This window comes from Cyphomyrmex costatus, unplaced genomic scaffold (genome assembly GCF_001594065.2).
Source record: "Cyphomyrmex costatus isolate MS0001 unplaced genomic scaffold, Ccosl1.0 scaffold69, whole genome shotgun sequence".
NCBI classification, from domain to species: Eukaryota; Metazoa; Arthropoda; class Insecta; order Hymenoptera; family Formicidae; genus Cyphomyrmex; species Cyphomyrmex costatus.
The window spans coordinates 2,582,691-2,598,406 of NW_017280255.1; the positions used below are offsets into that span (position 1 = coordinate 2,582,691).

General features: G+C 34.3%; 2 protein-coding genes across 3 annotated transcripts in view; both read left to right on the forward strand.

Annotated features, from left to right (window-relative positions):
- Positions 1–684: 684 nt before the first annotated feature.
- On the forward strand, positions 685–1,776 carry LOC108780247 (40S ribosomal protein S19a). Of its 2 annotated transcripts, none has more exons than XM_018547883.1 (3): positions 685–783; positions 930–1,000; positions 1,386–1,776. In XM_018547883.1, the coding sequence occupies exons 2-3, from the start codon at positions 930–932 to the stop codon at positions 1,774–1,776; spliced, it is 462 nt and encodes a 153-aa protein (XP_018403385.1). In that variant the 5' UTR covers positions 685–783. The 2 variants fall into 2 exon arrangements, with proteins under 2 accessions (XP_018403385.1, XP_018403386.1); XM_018547884.1 differs by having other exon boundaries at positions 688–721.
- A 1,809-nt stretch (positions 1,777–3,585) lies between these two features.
- Positions 3,586–15,716, forward strand: part of Asap (ArfGAP domain of ASAP) — a 57,083-nt gene continuing 44,952 nt past the window's right edge. The window contains exon 1 of the mRNA XM_018547882.1: positions 3,586–3,902. Within this exon, the coding sequence (XP_018403384.1) occupies positions 3,777–3,902 (126 nt within the window). The 5' untranslated portion in view covers positions 3,586–3,776. The remainder of the gene's footprint in view (positions 3,903–15,716) is intronic.

Sequence of the window (15,716 nt, forward strand, 5' to 3'; positions counted from 1 at the left end):
AGAAATCTCCATTTTTAAGATGGTATAAACACGATATGTTTACTGCGTCTATTTGTTAGTAAGTGAGACTTAAATATCATACAATAATTGAAGCATCAATAAGAAACAATAACTGTGATTGGAATATTTTTGACAACACTGGCATTAGTGCCATCTCTTACAAAATTCTCAAATCTAAATCATACTTTTATTATAATTGTTTTTGATAATCCCATATAGGAATTACCAGAAATGTTCTTGAACAGACGTCCAATAAGGATACATATAATACTTTATTACATTAAAAACACTATATTCGGTTATTAAATTAGGTTTGAATTATAATTAAAATTGTTCTTGTAATTCTTTTGATAAAACTAAAAAAGAAATACATACTTTATGAAAATAAAAAAATATATACTAGATATGTATAACAAAATATAATGCAATCTTCTCTCTTTCTCTCTCTCTCTCTCTCTAAATTTTTATATCATATGACTATGAAATTTAATAAAATAATACCTGAAAGATTTAATTTAATTATTTATGATACATTATTTTATTTCAATTGCATAATTTTAGTATAAGCAGAATATTCATTTCAAGAACACGATATCACGAAGTATTTGTCCGACTTTTTGAATTTTCCGCCTGTTGCCTCGTGTTATGGTTACCATTTCATAATTCCAGCCGTCCCTTTGCTACTTGGGCTTTCTTCTTTCCGGTTTGCGTTCTCGCAAAGGTGCGTGGTGTTGATAATCTTTTGGCGATTTAAGTTTTATTTAGTGAACAATATATGAAAAGGTATAATGAGAATCATATCAATTTAATGGCTTTTACTATTTTACCGATTATTAGGGTCAGAGCATTCATTTGTATTTTACACGTGTGATCTGTGTACATACGTACTTTTTCGTGTATTATTTTATCAAATTAAACTTTTCTTTCAGATGCCGTCTGTAACGCTGAAAGACGTTGATCAGCAAAAATTTGTGAAGGCTTTCGCAGCCTTTCTCAAAAAGTAAGTAAAAATACTGACAAGTAAAGATCCTAACCTATAACTGTAACCTGTCCTATAACCTATTTCATGCATGTGTAATGTTTAGAACACATTGAACTGTTGTTACTTATTTTTTATCATTTAATATTGCTATTAATTCTTTTCTACATTATTTTAATTTACTTTTATAAAAATTTCTGCTTCACATGGTATGTTATAAGAATAATTATATACTATGACTCTAGCTACTTTTCTTTTAGAAAACGTAGTTAACACAAGTATTATTCTGCCTTTGTTAAATGCCAAGAAGGACAGAATGGTGTTTATGTCGACTATATTTTTTTAAAATAGTTTCTATGTATTTACTGTGATATAGATTTTGTAATTCAATTGTATAAAAACTTAGAACTGGCAAGATGAGGGTACCAGAATGGGTGGATATTGTGAAAACAGCAAAGTTCAAGGAATTGGCTCCTTACGATCCTGACTGGTACTATATCAGATGTGCGGCCCTAGTGCGTCACATCTACATTCGTAGCCCAATTGGAGTCGGTGCAGTTACTAAAATCTTTGGTGGACGCAAACGCAACGGCACTCATCCCAGCCACTTCTGTCGATCAGCAGGTGGTGTGGCACGCAAGGCGCTCCAAAGTTTGGAGCAGCTGAAGTTGATTGAGAAGGCACCTCTCGGTGGACGCAAATTGACTAGCCAAGGACGTAGGGACTTGGATCGAATCGCTGCTCAAGTTAAAGCTAAGAGCAAAAAGCAACTTAAGCTTCAGGAAGTTGTATTGTAATATTCTTTTATGTTTCTGTAATAAAACATATTTAAATACTTGATATTTGCTTTTTTAATTGTATGAACATAATTTTGTTAAATTTGCTGAATGATATCTAAAAGTTTTTATAGAATGTTGCTTTAATCAGATCTATGACAATAATTCGTTTTTTAGCACAATTGGAGATACGTATTCAGAATGTTAGATACATATTCATGAATAATAGAGTTATTACATTGTATGCGAAATATATTTCTATAGCAAACCTACTTGACAACTTTAATAAATAATTGCTTGAAAGATTCTTTTAGCAATTGATGCTGTTCCAAATATAATATAGCATTTACGCAAGACTTTTCTTTTTTAAGTTTTATCGAGGTAAATTACAGGAAAATGTTATACATAATTTAGTAATAGAATATAGCATTTAATGTAAATATAAATATAGGATATATCATTTAATGTAGATATAAATATATCTAAATCCCTTGTTATGTATTAATATATATATTTTATAAAATTTCTGTCGTATGATATAGAGATACAAAAAAGTTGTAATCAAAATACAATTGTCAAAATTGGAAATATTTTATTTAATCAAATAAGCAAGAAGAAAGGGGCGAGGCTGCAGATGATGGTGTCTACAATAATAATTGTGTATGTAAATTCCAACCAGGTGAACTCGCTGGTACTAGAATTGCATAAATTAAAGTCAAAATAATATCGCAATTAAATTGTCAATTTGATAATAATACTACTAGCACCTTAAAACACTGTAAAGAACTAGCAAAAAATATAGCTAAATACTTTTTCCTTTACAATATTCTTTTATTAATTAAATATTTATTTTTTGATTATCTAGAAAAAAAAGTATTAAATCTTTCACGATGAGAATATAAATCTATCAATTTTTCCTTAAAAAAATAATTTTTATTTTTATAAACGTTCGTCAGCTATAAAATTTCAAATTGTCGAGCGGCCATCCGCTTTTTTCAATTTCCCGCGTGCTGCCGTCTGCAGCTCGTTATCGTCGCCGTCCGCTACGGCGTATGGCCGCTCTGAATACGCTTCGTTCCGTGGCGAACGTCTGGTCGCGCGCGCGTCGACAGCGCCGCCTCAGTGAAACTTCGGCCGCAGTCGCGAGTGTTTCGGCGGTACTCGGCACCGCGACCGAGGTGGTTAGGGTGTGCGTTTAGGTGCGAGACAGCGAGATTGAAGTGCAAAGGAACATCCCCCGCGGACGGTAGCTCTGTGTGTAGGCGTGCGCGCGCGTGTGCCTTCAGTCTGTTTTTATGTATATTCGTGCGCGTCGTCGGTCCGTTCGTTCGCCGCAGCGGGGTGCATGCGCGCGTGCATGTGTGCGTGGTGACCCGCGCTCCTCGCTGACGAAAAAGAGCGAGTCGCTGGCTGGTGTTGTGTTGCTGCTATGCGTCTTCGCGACCGTGTCGCGAAAATAATCACGCCACCGGCGTCCCGCGAGTGTCTCTCCGTCTCTCTTTCGCACCCCTCCCTCTCTGCGCGGACACGGAGAGGTGGTGGCGGCCGTCGGACACGCTGCTCGAAATCTGTCTCTCTGTCACGCTCCCTCGTCCCCTTGTCATTCATTTCACTCCGTCTCTCTCTCTCTCTCTCTCTCTGTTGCGCCCTCTTTCCATCCACACACACCCGCGCGCGCTCTCCCCCCCCCTCTCTCTCGGTCTTTGTCACTCTTCGTGCCGGGACGACGTTTTATACCGTTCGTCACAGAGAGGCGGAAAACGTGTCGATCGGGGTGTCCCCGTGGAATTCATGGTGAGAGACAAGTGAAGTGAACGGTGTCCGCGGAGTGTAAAAGTGCGCGCGGACGCCGGCGACGACGATCGCGACGGCGACGGCGACGAGGACGAGCAAGGGGGAGTCGCGGTGGCGAGAAGCGATCCGCCGAAGGGACAGCCTCGCTTGCAGCTGGGCGCTGAGGGAGGAGTGGGGTGGACGGCGGGAGACGGAACAACTGACGGAAAACGAGAACGGGCGGAAAGATGCCGGGCCTGATCGCCGTGAGCGAGTTCGTCGAGGAGACGAGGGAGGACTACAACTCGCCCACTACGTCCACTTTCGTCTCACGAATGCCACAGTGCAGGCAGACCATCACGTCCCTCGAGGAGGTGAGTTACGACGATTCGTGTAACACCCGTGTCACGATGACGGGTCGTTCTCGTAAACGTGATTCACTGAAATTAACTCGAGTCCCGATCTTCGATCGCCGCGCTTCTTCTATCGCTCCTCGTTTGTATAAACCGTCGATTCTTGAATCCGATTCTGGAAAATAATGAGAACTAATGTAAACTACACGATCGCGGGGTACCAATTGATAGTTTACAAATGTTCGCAATGAGGAATGATTTTATCTTGACACTTCCGTCCATTTTTGTTTCAATTTGTCATACATCTTTGCTCCGATTTTTTATTTATTCTTGCTTTGATTTTTTTCCAGCATTTTGGCTTTAATTTTTGGTATCTTTGCTACAATTTTTGATACATTGTCACCCCAGTTTGTCATTTATTCTTGCTCTAATTTTTGTCATATACCTTTTTTTACTCCAATTTTTAATTTATTCTTGCCCCGATTTTTTAATACATCATCATTCTAATCTTTCATTCTAATTTTTTTTTTCATGCATTTCTCTTTCATTTTACCAAATATTTGTCCTGCAATTCGTATTAGTGCTCGATTTTTCGCTACGCTTTTCTAAACGCGTGATGAAAAATGCTCTCGAAGTATCTGCGGCTATTATTCCTCTCCATTCGCCACCCCATTGTATCGTATCGTCCTTGCCGCTCTCTTTTTCCTTGTCAGCGTAACCATACCAGGTTACGATCGCGCGCGTGTTTTTTGTACGTGGGCGTGTATAACGCGTATCGGTTGCGTGATACGCACCAAGAACGTCTGTCAACAATCTCCTGGTTCCATAAAGCGCATGATGTATCATTTTATTCTTGTTTATCATTCGGTGAACAATAAGGATGAAAATGATGCATGCACTTCACAGCCAGTATCGACATTCTCGGCCGCAATCCTACAAACGCCGACGATTCGTGTTCTACGTCAGAACAATCATAAACTTTCCGAGCGGTAATTTCTACGGTTCCTACATGGAAAGAACTATTTCGTTAAAGGATCGAAAATTTTTCTACATTAGAAAAAGTTGCGTTAATTGAAATTCTGGTTGAAAATAGACAAATCAGAATTTTCTCGTTAAATCTATCTATCTATTATCTCGTTAATTCTACGTGGAAAGAACGATTTGTTGAAGGATCTAAAAATTTAACTAGATCTGAAAATAATTTTCTTATTGGACTATGAAAATAGTTCGTAGAAATTTCAAGCATGATGAGCAATGTCATAAAAAATGTTAACATTCTAGCAGCCTTTGAATGTTCTACATAATTATTTTAATATATATATTTCAACAAAATTATTTTTATATTTATATCTAACTAAATTTTTTGATTCTTCAGCAAAATAGTTCTTTTCGCGTGTAGTTAAGATCATTTTCGTTCATTTCCAACTACAAATATTTCTCAGTGTGGATACAGATTTGAAAATAACTTTACCGGACTATCAAAATAATTATGTTAGAGACTAAAAAATGATGAGCAATGCTGAAAACTATTTCTAGCAATCAGTTTAAGTTTTTAGCAAAATTATTTTCATGGTCTAATAAAATAATTTTTAGTATTTCCTGCATAGGTATTTAGCAAGTTTTAGATCTTTCAGCAAAATCGCTCTTTCGTGTAACAAGTATGCGAGATAATAATTTATTCATGAGGTTTTGACCGATGTGATGAATGCACTTAGCACAATTAGTATACGTTTTATGCCTTGCAAATTTTTATTATATCACTTCACAGGAGCTTACCAAAGAAAGACGTTTCGTTTCTGGTGTCGATTGCATAACTGTAAGAATTGTTCTCTCTCGGTTTTTATGTTAAATTGAATTATACCCCATGCGATACGTATAGGTTACTTATACTCTTTTAAAAGTATGTGAGCTCTTTTTGATGTACAATTTCTGCTTATTGATTAAAATATTTATAAAATTATATTAACCCTTTCAAACCTGTGCACATTGTAATGTACGTACATCGAATTTGAAAACTACTCAGTTCTATTGACATTATCTGAGACCAAATGTACGTACGTAATAATATATGTTGAAAAAATAACCAAAATTTGGAAAAAATTAATTTTTCAATATAAATTTATTAAAATATCCTCTGAATTGAATAAAAAAATAATTTATAAATGGTTGCATTAAAATCAGGTTTATAAGAGTTAACAATTAATTATCGTTGATAAAAATATATATTTTCGAAATTTTATTTTCTTAAATACGTGTATATTTAATTTATGAACAAATTAATACCCCTTCCTGGATCATCTTCTTTTTAAAAAGTATACATTTGTACCCCCTTTTCTTGAGATGTAGATACGTGTCGACGTGTGATAATTTTAAGCCTCTCAAAAAACGAGGGACTTGCTTATCATCATTGATTGATCATTAACACTTCAAATGCGGAGATGATGCTAATGTCGAGGCATTTAAAACCGCGCGACGTAGCCGGCGATGACGCTATTATTATCGTCGCACGTGCTTTGAAATCCGATTTCCTTGCCAGGAAACTGGCCGCATTATCGGTTTATATATTCCTCGCCGTTCAATGGCTCGTTTCTCGTATCATTGGTATAGCGCGTTCATTCTGACGCAGCTTCGTCGGAAATATTAAGAGAGATAAAGAAGCGTGACTTGAAAGAGTGCTAATAGGACCCAACATCAGATATATAAATCCATGATACCGGATGTACCGCATTTTTCTGTAGGATCATCAACATCTGCGATCATCGTTTCGCCGACGTGATCATCGCTTTGCGTCGGCGCTTCTAATTTGCGGGCGCGTGAATGACTATGATACGTATCTCTCTGTCAAGTGGAATCCGAGCAACAATAGTACTCGCGTGAAATGTGTATCCCTGTGTACAAAGACACGACTTACGCGGAACGTATAGAAAGAACAACGCAAATACTAGTCCCAACAAAGCCGTGTCTTATTTTTTTTTTCTCGCAGAACGGAACAATAGAAGCTTTTAATTGGATTTTTAATTGATTTCTTAAAAATTTGTAGAATGAATTTTGAAAACAAAAGGTAAAAAGTAAGATGAATTCTCAGATAAGGACTTAATTTAAAATTAATTGCTGTTATATAAATACTCGTGTGTTAATTATTGAAGGAAGTTAGTAATATTCTCGTTTGAATGTGAATGCCGTGTATTTTAAGTAACTATACGATTGCGAATTGTTTGACATTATGTAATACGAAAACATAATGTTAACATTTGGCACTAATAAAAACAGTTATACTTGAAAAAAATCTATTGATAAGTTCAGCAATAGGATTTAAGGAGACTGAGATATCTCTAATTCTATGATTATTCTTATTATGAATATATCGTTTTAGTCCTCTCATTTGTGAGTAATATCTTCGCGATAATATCATTCTACATACATTAATATCATTCTATATGCTAATAATAGAATAAGATTAGCTAAATAATCAGTAATATTATATTTTGTTATACTCAAAGAAAGAAATAAAAAATTAATATAAATCTATCTATCACTAAGATTGATTTTTATCACCAGTGCCAATTTTGTTTTATAAAGAATTAAAATGACAAACTGGTATTTTTAATCATGCACGCTTTAATATAATTTAAGACGCTATGCGTATGTTAAATTATATTAAAGATTTAAGCCGATAAAGTCTTTAATAAAAATCCCTTGAGAAAAATAATTATAAAAATGTTTTATATAATTATTGTATATACAAAAAAGCATTTTGCAGGCCTTATATACGTAACTCGTTAAAGATCAGTAATGAAAAATTGCGCGTCCACTGTCATGTGCCTGCTACCCATCATTCTACAAATTTCGCATTGTTTCTAGAAATATATGTACGTTCGAGAGACCATAAATTCCCTCAAAACAATCCAGCAAACGTAAATCTTTATCAGCTACCAAATGTGATGAATATAAGCGTATACGTTAATCAGAAATATTGATTGAATCAATAGAATGAAGGACGATTTTTGCAGCTCTCGCAGGGTCGTAGATAATAATTTAATGAAGGTTAATTTTCGGCAACAATTTCGTGATCGTTCTTATATATAGGCAAGAGAATCTATGTATATAAGACATATGTACATGTACAATACATATATATACATTACATCAGTTTGATATTGCTTTCAAAATCGCGAGGACTAGTTCACGTATTATCTGGAAACCATCCATTTACTTGATAAAATGTTTTTGCGCAGTCCTGCAGAAGCGTGCTTGTAGTACATAAAATCCAAATTGGGCTTTTCGAGGAGAGAAAGAGATGGTGCAAGAAGGAGATGAAAAAAGATAGAGAAAACAAATTACCGATATACATAAGAATAATAAGAAATAAATGAAAGAGAATGCGGAGAGATTTAGGAGCTTTAAGAGTGCTAAGGATCTAAAGTAATCTAATCCACAATGTAATGTAACTCCATTATTTTCTGGAACACTATTTCAATAGTATATCTGATCTCTTTTGACACATTCTTCTTTGAAATTTAGGTAGGGATATATTCCCGTGAATCACATAATATAATATTGTTATATGATCCCGACATGAACAATTTTTCACCGACCTGCGACGAAGCTCGCCTCAGTTCTCCTTAAAGAAATATGTCCAATATCCACATCGGCGTGTCGGAATTTCCGGGTCACTCGTTCTCTCCTCCCTCAGGAGTGAGCGGTAAAATAGAGGAGAGGAAACGGAGAAGATGCACACACCGCGATGTTCCCGTCTCCTTTAACGATTCAGAGAATTTTCGCGAGGAGAAAATTCCGCTAGGAGCAAACTGGCTTCTTCATCTTCCTGTCATTCCTCTTCTCGCCGAGAATTTCTTCCTCGCGGTGACGATTATAACGCGCGGTAGAACATTCTGCCGTTACGAACATGTCGACAGACGGTGACGAGTATAATCGTCGTGGCGAAGTTTATTTAGCGACGCGCGCGGCGACGACATCTGTACATTTTTTAAGATGGGTTTAATATGTGCCAATTCGTATACCGGATGGATCTTCTCTTGCTATATCTTGTAAAACATCTTCTACTGTGTAAATTTCGTTCGCTAAGCACTATATAAATTTATAATTATCAATGTGTTTTTAATTTTTGACCCTCGACACTTTATCTTCGAGTTTCAACAATTAATATTCTTATTCTCTCAATTTTAAACTTTTCATCCCAGATACTACCACTGCAATTAGTACCTTTAACAATTAAATGGAAATAACGATGTTGCTGTGAAGTATCTAAAAATATAACTAGAGATATAGATGAAAATAATTTTGTTGGACTACCAGAATGATTGAAATTATATAGAACACTTAAGCGTTAATGCTACAAAATGTTTTAATATTCAGCAATCAATTTGAGTGACCTATATAATTATTTTTATGGTTCAAACAAAATTATTGTCAGATCTATATCTAGCTAAATTTTTAGTCTTTAGAAGAACCGGTTTTTTCATGTATAAATAATATATAATCTTTCATAAACAATCAAGTTAGTAATGTTTGTAATGAATATTCTTTTTTTATAGTTCCAAATTAATCTAACGAACAAGATTATTTATAATCTAATTTTTTTAAATGTGATTTATATGAGCATCTTATTCGACACATTTTGGCATGAATGAAGTTTCAAAAATCTTGTTCAAATCCGTGTATTTTAGTGCTCTTTCACTCTCTATCTTTTTCTCTTTCTCTTTCTTAATCTCTTTCCCTCCGTTTTACCAGCGATAAAAATAGATCGCGATGGGTTCCAAAATAGTAGCGACGCTCGAATTTCGTATAGACTGGTGTCGTAAGTCCTAAGTGTTAAAGTGGGAAAGTGGGTGACTTGAAGACAGTCAGGGTCAAGAGTACGGTAACGTTGTTCGAGCTGGCTCTCTAAATTGTGTTGTAATTTATGAAAGTAAAAGCCCTATATACAGAGAACTTTTCGTCGCTTTCACTTGCTGAGTACAAAAAATATACACCGCTATTTATTATCTTGTTAACGTATTATCATGTAAATCACATGTTCTCATGTAACATGAATTATCTGATGATTATTTTTCATGTAGAAAAAAATAAGTGAATAATATATCTATACGAGAGGAGCTATTTATTATGATTTTAAAAAATAATTTAATGTAATGGCCTTTAATATGTCTTGACTGTACAGAAAATCTTTTTATCGAGTAAAGAAATATCACGAACCAAAGATTTCTTGAATTATAAATAGGAATAAAAAATATTTATAATAAAAAACGCACTTGTTTTTGTAAACTTTGCTGTAAATGTAGCTGTATTGCATATTTTGAGTGTAAAATATTTTAAATTCATCATTGTTTAATTGTATAAAATAACGGTATTGCTGAAGTATCTAAAAAAATAACTATTATAAATCTAAAAATAAATTTATTGGGGACTATTAAAACAATTATATAGATTGCTCAAGCAGGATAATGCTGGAAAAAAAGTTTCGACATTCTAGCAATCAATAAACATCCTACACAATGATTTTGATGATCCAACAAAATTAGGTACTTTAGCAAGACCGTTTTTTTCCATATATATATAATAAATTTAGCATTCTCGTGACGTGAAATATTGTGCTAGCGGAGTTTCACAATTTTTTCTCAATGATTGACGAAAGCAGCAGTGCTGCCCGCATCGCAAATGAGCGCGTTCTATTAACGCGGCATGATGTAAGAGTCGTCCGGGCGCTTGGAGGCGTCGTCGAGGAGCTTGACAGGATCTATTACCTCTCATGCATTTGATTATCGAGTGAACGTTAACCGCGCGTAAGGACGACATTTTATGTTTATAGGAGCCACCGGACTCTCGGGATCGTAGTTTGGCGAACGATTTAGCCGAGGGCACTATACGAGTAATCAATTTCGGTCAAACGCGTGAGTACGCGCGGGTTAAACTGCGGAACAGGATCGAGTTCCGAACAGTAATTGAAAGCATATCTATTATTATCCCAACTATATTAAATGTGTATAACCGAGAACGTAATGGTAACGAAGATATTATTCTGTTGCTTATTATGACTGCTTCATCAAAATAATTGATAATAAACTTTTCCAAAGACTCATTCATTTTATTATTTATCAATAATAATAAAATAATCTACTAATAATAATTATTATTAGGGTATTCATTTTGCGTAAATATGTATTTTTTGTGGGATTTTTTTGCTTACGCGATCTTTTTTTGTGAGTTAAAGAGAGGCAAGACAATTAAAGTAAAATGATGATCAAGGCTATGACCTCTATCAGAAATATGAAAGCATAACTAAATAAGCGAACTAAATAAAATTAATAGCATTGAATACGGGGCGAAATGAAATGAACCGAGCCTTTATTGATTACGGTAAATAGGGGCACACTGAAGTTAACGAAAAAATTACGATGATTATAATTGTGATTAAGTGGAATCATTGAGATCCGACAGCGGAACAATGTTTGCGAAATATTTTCTATGTTATGATTATTGAATGAAAAACATAAAGCTTGAAATATACAGTTTTAAAAGAAAACGAGAAATTGACTGTTTTAATGGAGAACATAGGAGACTTGCATGTCTTTGTTTATAAAAATAAAATATTTATTTTAAAAATGTAGAGTGCTTAAAACTATACAATTTACGCTAATTTTGAATATGAAATTTGCTAGTTTAATTTGAGGAATAGATTAGCGTTGTAGATAGATATAGCATGTGAATGCGATTATTTTAAAAGTATAATAATATTGCTGAGAGAACGGTTATTTTCGAGAATTTTCCCGACATGGCGATATTAATTCAGGTCGACCGTCATCGCCGCGATTACGTAGCTTGTTTCCTGCCAAAGATCTCCGGGCGACCCAGTTCGTTGTGTCTGACTTCCGAACGGGGCATTTTAAGGGCCGTGTAATTATACGGTGTCCGTGAGATCCTGGTTCGTTTACCCAACCGTTGCGGTTCGGAGCAGGGTCGGATTTACACAACTTGAAGTCACAGAACGTATCTGCCACATACAGGAAAAGTTCGACGTGAATTAAACATTAATTTAACGTAATTATAAAATTATTATACGCAATTGTAATCTTTTTTAATAGACGGAATGTGCTAATTAAATTTTAAATTTAATTTTATGCTCTAAATGAAAAATGTTTTCTTAAAAGTTCTGACGGCTGCAAGATTAGACGGTTGGACCGGTCGTTACTTCTCTGTCTTACGACACGAACTGCGGTCAGAAATTAATCGCGTGCCGCATTATGATGCTGGTGATGAAAAATCTTCCTTTCTCTCCGCGACTTTCACCCGGACCGCTGCATCTCGTAACGCCGAGCGTTTCCTGTGCGTGAATTCCGGAGCAAGATGCGTGCATATAGAAATCGCCTTTGAGATACTATCTGACAATAACTAAAAAATTAAACATTATTGTGCAAAACATTCACCCGGAAGAACAATTACGATGTATGAGTAATGATAAACAACGTGAAATGCATTGTCAATTAATGTAAACGAGATCGTTTAACTTTCTCTTGGAAATAGAAAAAAAGTACATTGTGGAAGAAAATACTTGCTATAACTGAAAATAATAAATTGTAGGCGTCAATCTGTTTTTTTCCACATTAATATAAATTCCATCCTAAACTTAAAGTTTTATTTTTTTTTAATCTACATCATTTCTGTATGTATGACAATTCAAAAAAATTATTGTATGCAAATTCTATGTTCAAAGAGTTTTTCAGTTTTGCTTTGGCAACCAGTATATCGTATTCTATTAAGCAATCGTGAAAAAAAATCATAAAAAACGAATATCTTTTTAAATATTTCTGGTTCAGTATATCGCGATGACAAAGAGACTTCGAGATCAAATTCAATGGTTGCGTCCACGTTCGCACAATATCGCCAGAGTAACCCAATAAGCATGAATGCTATATAGGGTGTTCGCCAAGTCATTGGCGGTAGAGCGTTCTTAGCAATCGAAACGAGTACTTCGATAATAGCCGGCAACAGGCTGTTGCTTTCTCGATCGGGGATATCAGTTAAAGTAGACGTACTGGAAATAATCGAATGTATTTATAAGATTGTAAGACATTAATGTTGACTAACTGTAAATTTTATCATTGTAAGAAAAAATAACATGTCAGAAAAAAATTACATTTTAGTTATACATCATATTGCATATAATATCGATGCGCATATTATTACTATTATACATAGAAAAATATTATTTTACTGCTAAAAAGAGTGATTATTATAATCCAATACATACAATTTCTTTTTTTCTTTTAAGTAACTGTTATCTTTTACAAAAAATATTTTCTTGATAATAAGATTAAAATACACTTCGTACAAAATTTTAGAAAACTGTTATCGTGTGTCAAAATAAGAATGTATATTTCCTTTTGAAGAATGTTACAAAGGGTGCATTTGATTTTGACGCGCTATCATTCTATCCATTTATTACACGCGGAAGGAAGTTTACAATGCGTGAGTGTCAAAAACAATCGCACTCAACATTCGATCGAAGAAGCGGCGTTTTTACGCATAATATTGATAAACAAATTATTTTTATTTATTAATCTTAATTGAAATATAATATTATAAAAATTTCCTAGAGAATTCAGAATATATTTTAAATAAATTAACGCTTATAATGAATTAATGACAGATTTACGGATATATAAACTTTTTCGAAATACTTGAAACAAGTACTTAATAGTTAAATACAACATGTATTTTTCTTCATAGTTAATACAGTTGCGATACATTTCAAAATTTGTTTTGTTTTCCGTGTACATATCAACGGTAAAAAAAAATTCAGCTTGTGGATGCAGAGTGCATTTCTGTAGTGTCTCCTGCAGTGAGTCTATTATTATTTTCTCGGAATACGCGACGAACGCTTGCATGACCTTCCTTTCTTGATAACGGAAGATACGCGAAGTGCATCCCATCAAGACGCAACAATGCAATTTCATGCAAATCGCACTGCGCCTGCGGCGAAAGCGACCGACTTCTTAATTACCGATGTCTGCCTACTTGTTGTCTTATAATCGCTCTTACGCCATCGCGTAATACCGGCCGCGGTGTTCTTTTGTTTTTTTTTCTCTTTACGAGCATTTACGAAATACACCTGGGCGTCGTTGCAGTGAGATTGCGACGTGGAGCATCGTTTAGAGAGCGATTTTGCGATTTCGCGCGGCACATAAACGCTTGCAAATCGCGGCGCGTAAATGTCGACGATACGAACGAACGGCCTGTCAAGGCCGGCATGGCCGGGAATTCCTTTCATTCTCTCCGCAAGAGCTCTCGCCAGCGCACCTGCGTCTGTTTGCACGGAAATGTATCGGGATGTTCGGTACTATTTACAAACCAATAATTTAATATGATCATTAATACAGAGGAAATATTCACAATCACACACATGAGACGTAGCTGACACACTTGTTGATCAATTTAGAATTTATTTTCCACGATGAGGCTATAAAAGGAAACTATCATTTTCATTTGAATATTTAATATACATATCTAGCAGAAAAAATTAAGATTCTATTAAGAAATGTTTAATTCTATTTTACTTAAAATCAATAAAGGCAATCTGCATGGAATGGTAATTTTACTGAGATATCTAAAAATTTTTAGATAGAGTTGGTGAAAATAATTGTATTGAAATCATAACAATAATAATTTAATAATTTAAAATAATTTAGAAAACTCAAACGCAATATGAGCAACGCTACAAAAATTTTTACATTCTAGCAATTAGTTTTTTAGCTTTCTGTATAATTATTTTGATAATCTAACAAAATTATTTCAGATCTGTAGCTAATTAAACTTTTAAAAATTTTTAGTTTCAGCGAAACCATTCATTTCGTTTCGTGTGATTTTATAATTCATCTTCTCTTCTAAAATTCTAATTATTAAGTCATTATACTTTCAATTATTAATTACGATGAAAGTGAAGATATAATGAGAAAATGTATCTCTCACTCGATATGGAATAAAATCAAACTATATATTAATCAAGGAATTTATAAAACAGAAATAGAGGTGTTCTTACATGAATTAATGATTCGATATATCGGATTTCGTGTTATGAGTATTCAATTATTTCAGTGTCTATTGATAACGATGTCTGTAATCTATTAACACATGTATGTCTATGGTAAGTATTTATAACCTCTGTCTAGCTAGCAGGACTAAATGAGTAAAATCGAAAAAGACCTGTTAAACTATTTCATATTTATTTTATGTTAATTTGTGCTGTAATTTTGTATCACATGCCATTTAAAAGAAACTCGTTTTGCCAACTTAATATAAAGTTAGTAGGATCGTAAGAAAAGAGAAGAAAGATGAAAGGGGGTATGTTAAGTTAGCACCCCAACTATAGTACTCAGGAGTTCTGATTAGAGTTCCCACTTCCTTTTGATGAGACGAAGAGTTCTCTATGGTTAATAACAAGAGTTCCGCTCAATAAACATTTTTTTTACATTTTTTAAAAATGGGGTGCTAACTTTTTATCGAATTTCGAGGTGGAATAGTTCTGAGCGGCTTAATAGCTTCAATTTGCGATTGCCTAGAGTTCCAGATATGTAAAAAAAATTTTCGAATATTAAAAAAAAATTAAAAATTTTTGAAAAATTAATTTTTAGATACAATAGTTCTGATGATAATTCCTGCTTCTTTTTGACGATACGAAGAGTTCTCTATGATTTTTAATGACATATGCGCTTAATAATCATTTTTTAATAATTTTTAAAAAATGGGGTGCTAACTTTTTAACGAAATTCAAGGTCGCATAGTTCTGATCAGCTTAACAGAACTATTTTGTGAATACCT